This window comes from Alexandromys fortis, unplaced genomic scaffold, assembly GCF_014885135.2.
Source record: "Alexandromys fortis isolate MF-2015 unplaced genomic scaffold, M_Fortis_MF-2015_v1.1 scaffold_335, whole genome shotgun sequence".
Classification (NCBI taxonomy): Eukaryota; Metazoa; Chordata; class Mammalia; order Rodentia; family Cricetidae; genus Alexandromys; species Alexandromys fortis.
Window position 1 is genome coordinate 569352 of NW_026068218.1, and position 1614 is coordinate 570965.

General features: G+C 37.1%; 1 protein-coding gene across 1 annotated transcript; it reads left to right on the forward strand.

Moving 5' to 3' along the window:
• Positions 1 to 410: 410 nt before the first annotated feature.
• On the forward strand, positions 411 to 1337 carry LOC126493518 (olfactory receptor 8D2-like). Its single transcript, XM_050130532.1, has one exon. The coding sequence runs from the start codon at positions 417 to 419 to the stop codon at positions 1335 to 1337; it is 921 nt and encodes a 306-aa protein (XP_049986489.1). The 5' UTR covers positions 411 to 416.
• Positions 1338 to 1614: the final 277 nt, after the last annotated feature.

Below are 1614 nucleotides of genomic sequence, written 5' to 3' on the forward strand. Positions count from 1 at the left end.
ACCTAGGGAACAACACCTTGTTTTCCTATACAGTATCAAATGGACATTCATGAAAACATGCATACAAGTAACATAATACAGACTGAGTAGGTTGTAAAAAGGTCTGCATATGTATATACATATTCATATATACATATGGCAATAAATAATAAAAAGTGGGTCATGAATTTTAAACAGAACAAGGAGAAGTATATGGGAAGAATTTAAGGGAGAAAAGGCAAAATAGGAATGATGTAATAATATAATATCAAAAGCTTAAAAAGTAATTTTAATATGTTTATGGAGTGCACAAAGATTTCGGGGGAAATGAGGTTATCAGAGATGCAATCTGTCGATGAGAAACAGAAATTAAGAGTGACCAGCAACCCTTTCTCTCCCTTCTTCTTGTAGATAATATTTTATAAGTACTGGATATTATGAATCACTCTTCAATGACCGACTTCATCCTTGAAGGACTCACAAAACGCCCAGAGCTTCAGGTCCCACTGTTCATCTTGTTTCTTGTGATATATGTGATCACAGTGGTGGGAAACTTGGGCATGATCCTTTTAATCACCATCAATTCTCAACTTCACTCTCCAATGTATTATTTTCTCAGTCACTTATCCTTCATTGACCTCTGCTACTCCTCTGTCATTACACCTAAGATGTTGGTGAACTTTGTATCTGAGAAGAACATCATCTCTTTTTCGGGGTGCATGACTCAGTTTTACTTTTTCCTCCTTTTTGCTATTTCAGAAGGCTACCTCCTTACAGCCATGGCCTATGACCGCTATGTTGCCATCTGTAGCCCACTGCTTTACAACATTGTCATGTCTCAAAGGGTTTGTTCCATAATGATGACTGTGGTATACTCACTGGGTTTCTTTGGGGCTACTGTTCATACAACATGCATGACAATGTTGTCCTTCTGTGGGTCTCATAGTATCAGCCATTATTTCTGTGACATTTTGCCCTTGTTGTCTCTGTCTTGCTCCAACACCCATATCAATGAGATACTGCTATTTATTATTGGTGGAATTAATACCCTAGTGCCTACACTGGCTGTCATCATCTCTTATGCTTTCATCCTAACTAGTATTCTTCGTATCCGCTCCACTGAAGGACGTTCCAAAGCCTTTGGCACTTGTAGCTCCCATATTTTAGCTGTGGGAATCTTCTTTGGGTCTATAACATTCATGTATTTTAAGCCACCTTCCAGCAATAATACGGAAGATGATAAAGTGTCCTCTGTGTTCTACACCACAGTGACTCCAATGCTGAATCCTCTAATATACAGCCTGAGGAACAAGGATGTAAAGGATGCACTGAAAAAGGTGGTTAGGGGAAGGCAGTAATCTTAAAATTGAGAGGAAAAAAATAAAACAAAATAAGTTCTCACTGTTTCTTTTTATATTTTCTTTCCTCCAGGGAAAATAGTCATCATTACTTGAGAAATGGTTATTTTAGATTCGACAATGTTTAAGGTATTTTTCAAGATAATTTTCTGATGGATAGGGATCTTTATAAATGTAGGCAGGGAATATAAATTGATGGAAGAGGAGTGGTTACACACTGAAATATTTTGATTATAGTAAAAATGCTGCTCTCATTGGCTAGACTGTAATGATAGCA

Coding starts and splice junctions, on each gene's coding strand:
- LOC126493518 (XM_050130532.1), top strand. CDS start 417: ATGAATCACTCTTCAATGACCGACTTCATCCTTGAAGGACTCACAAAA.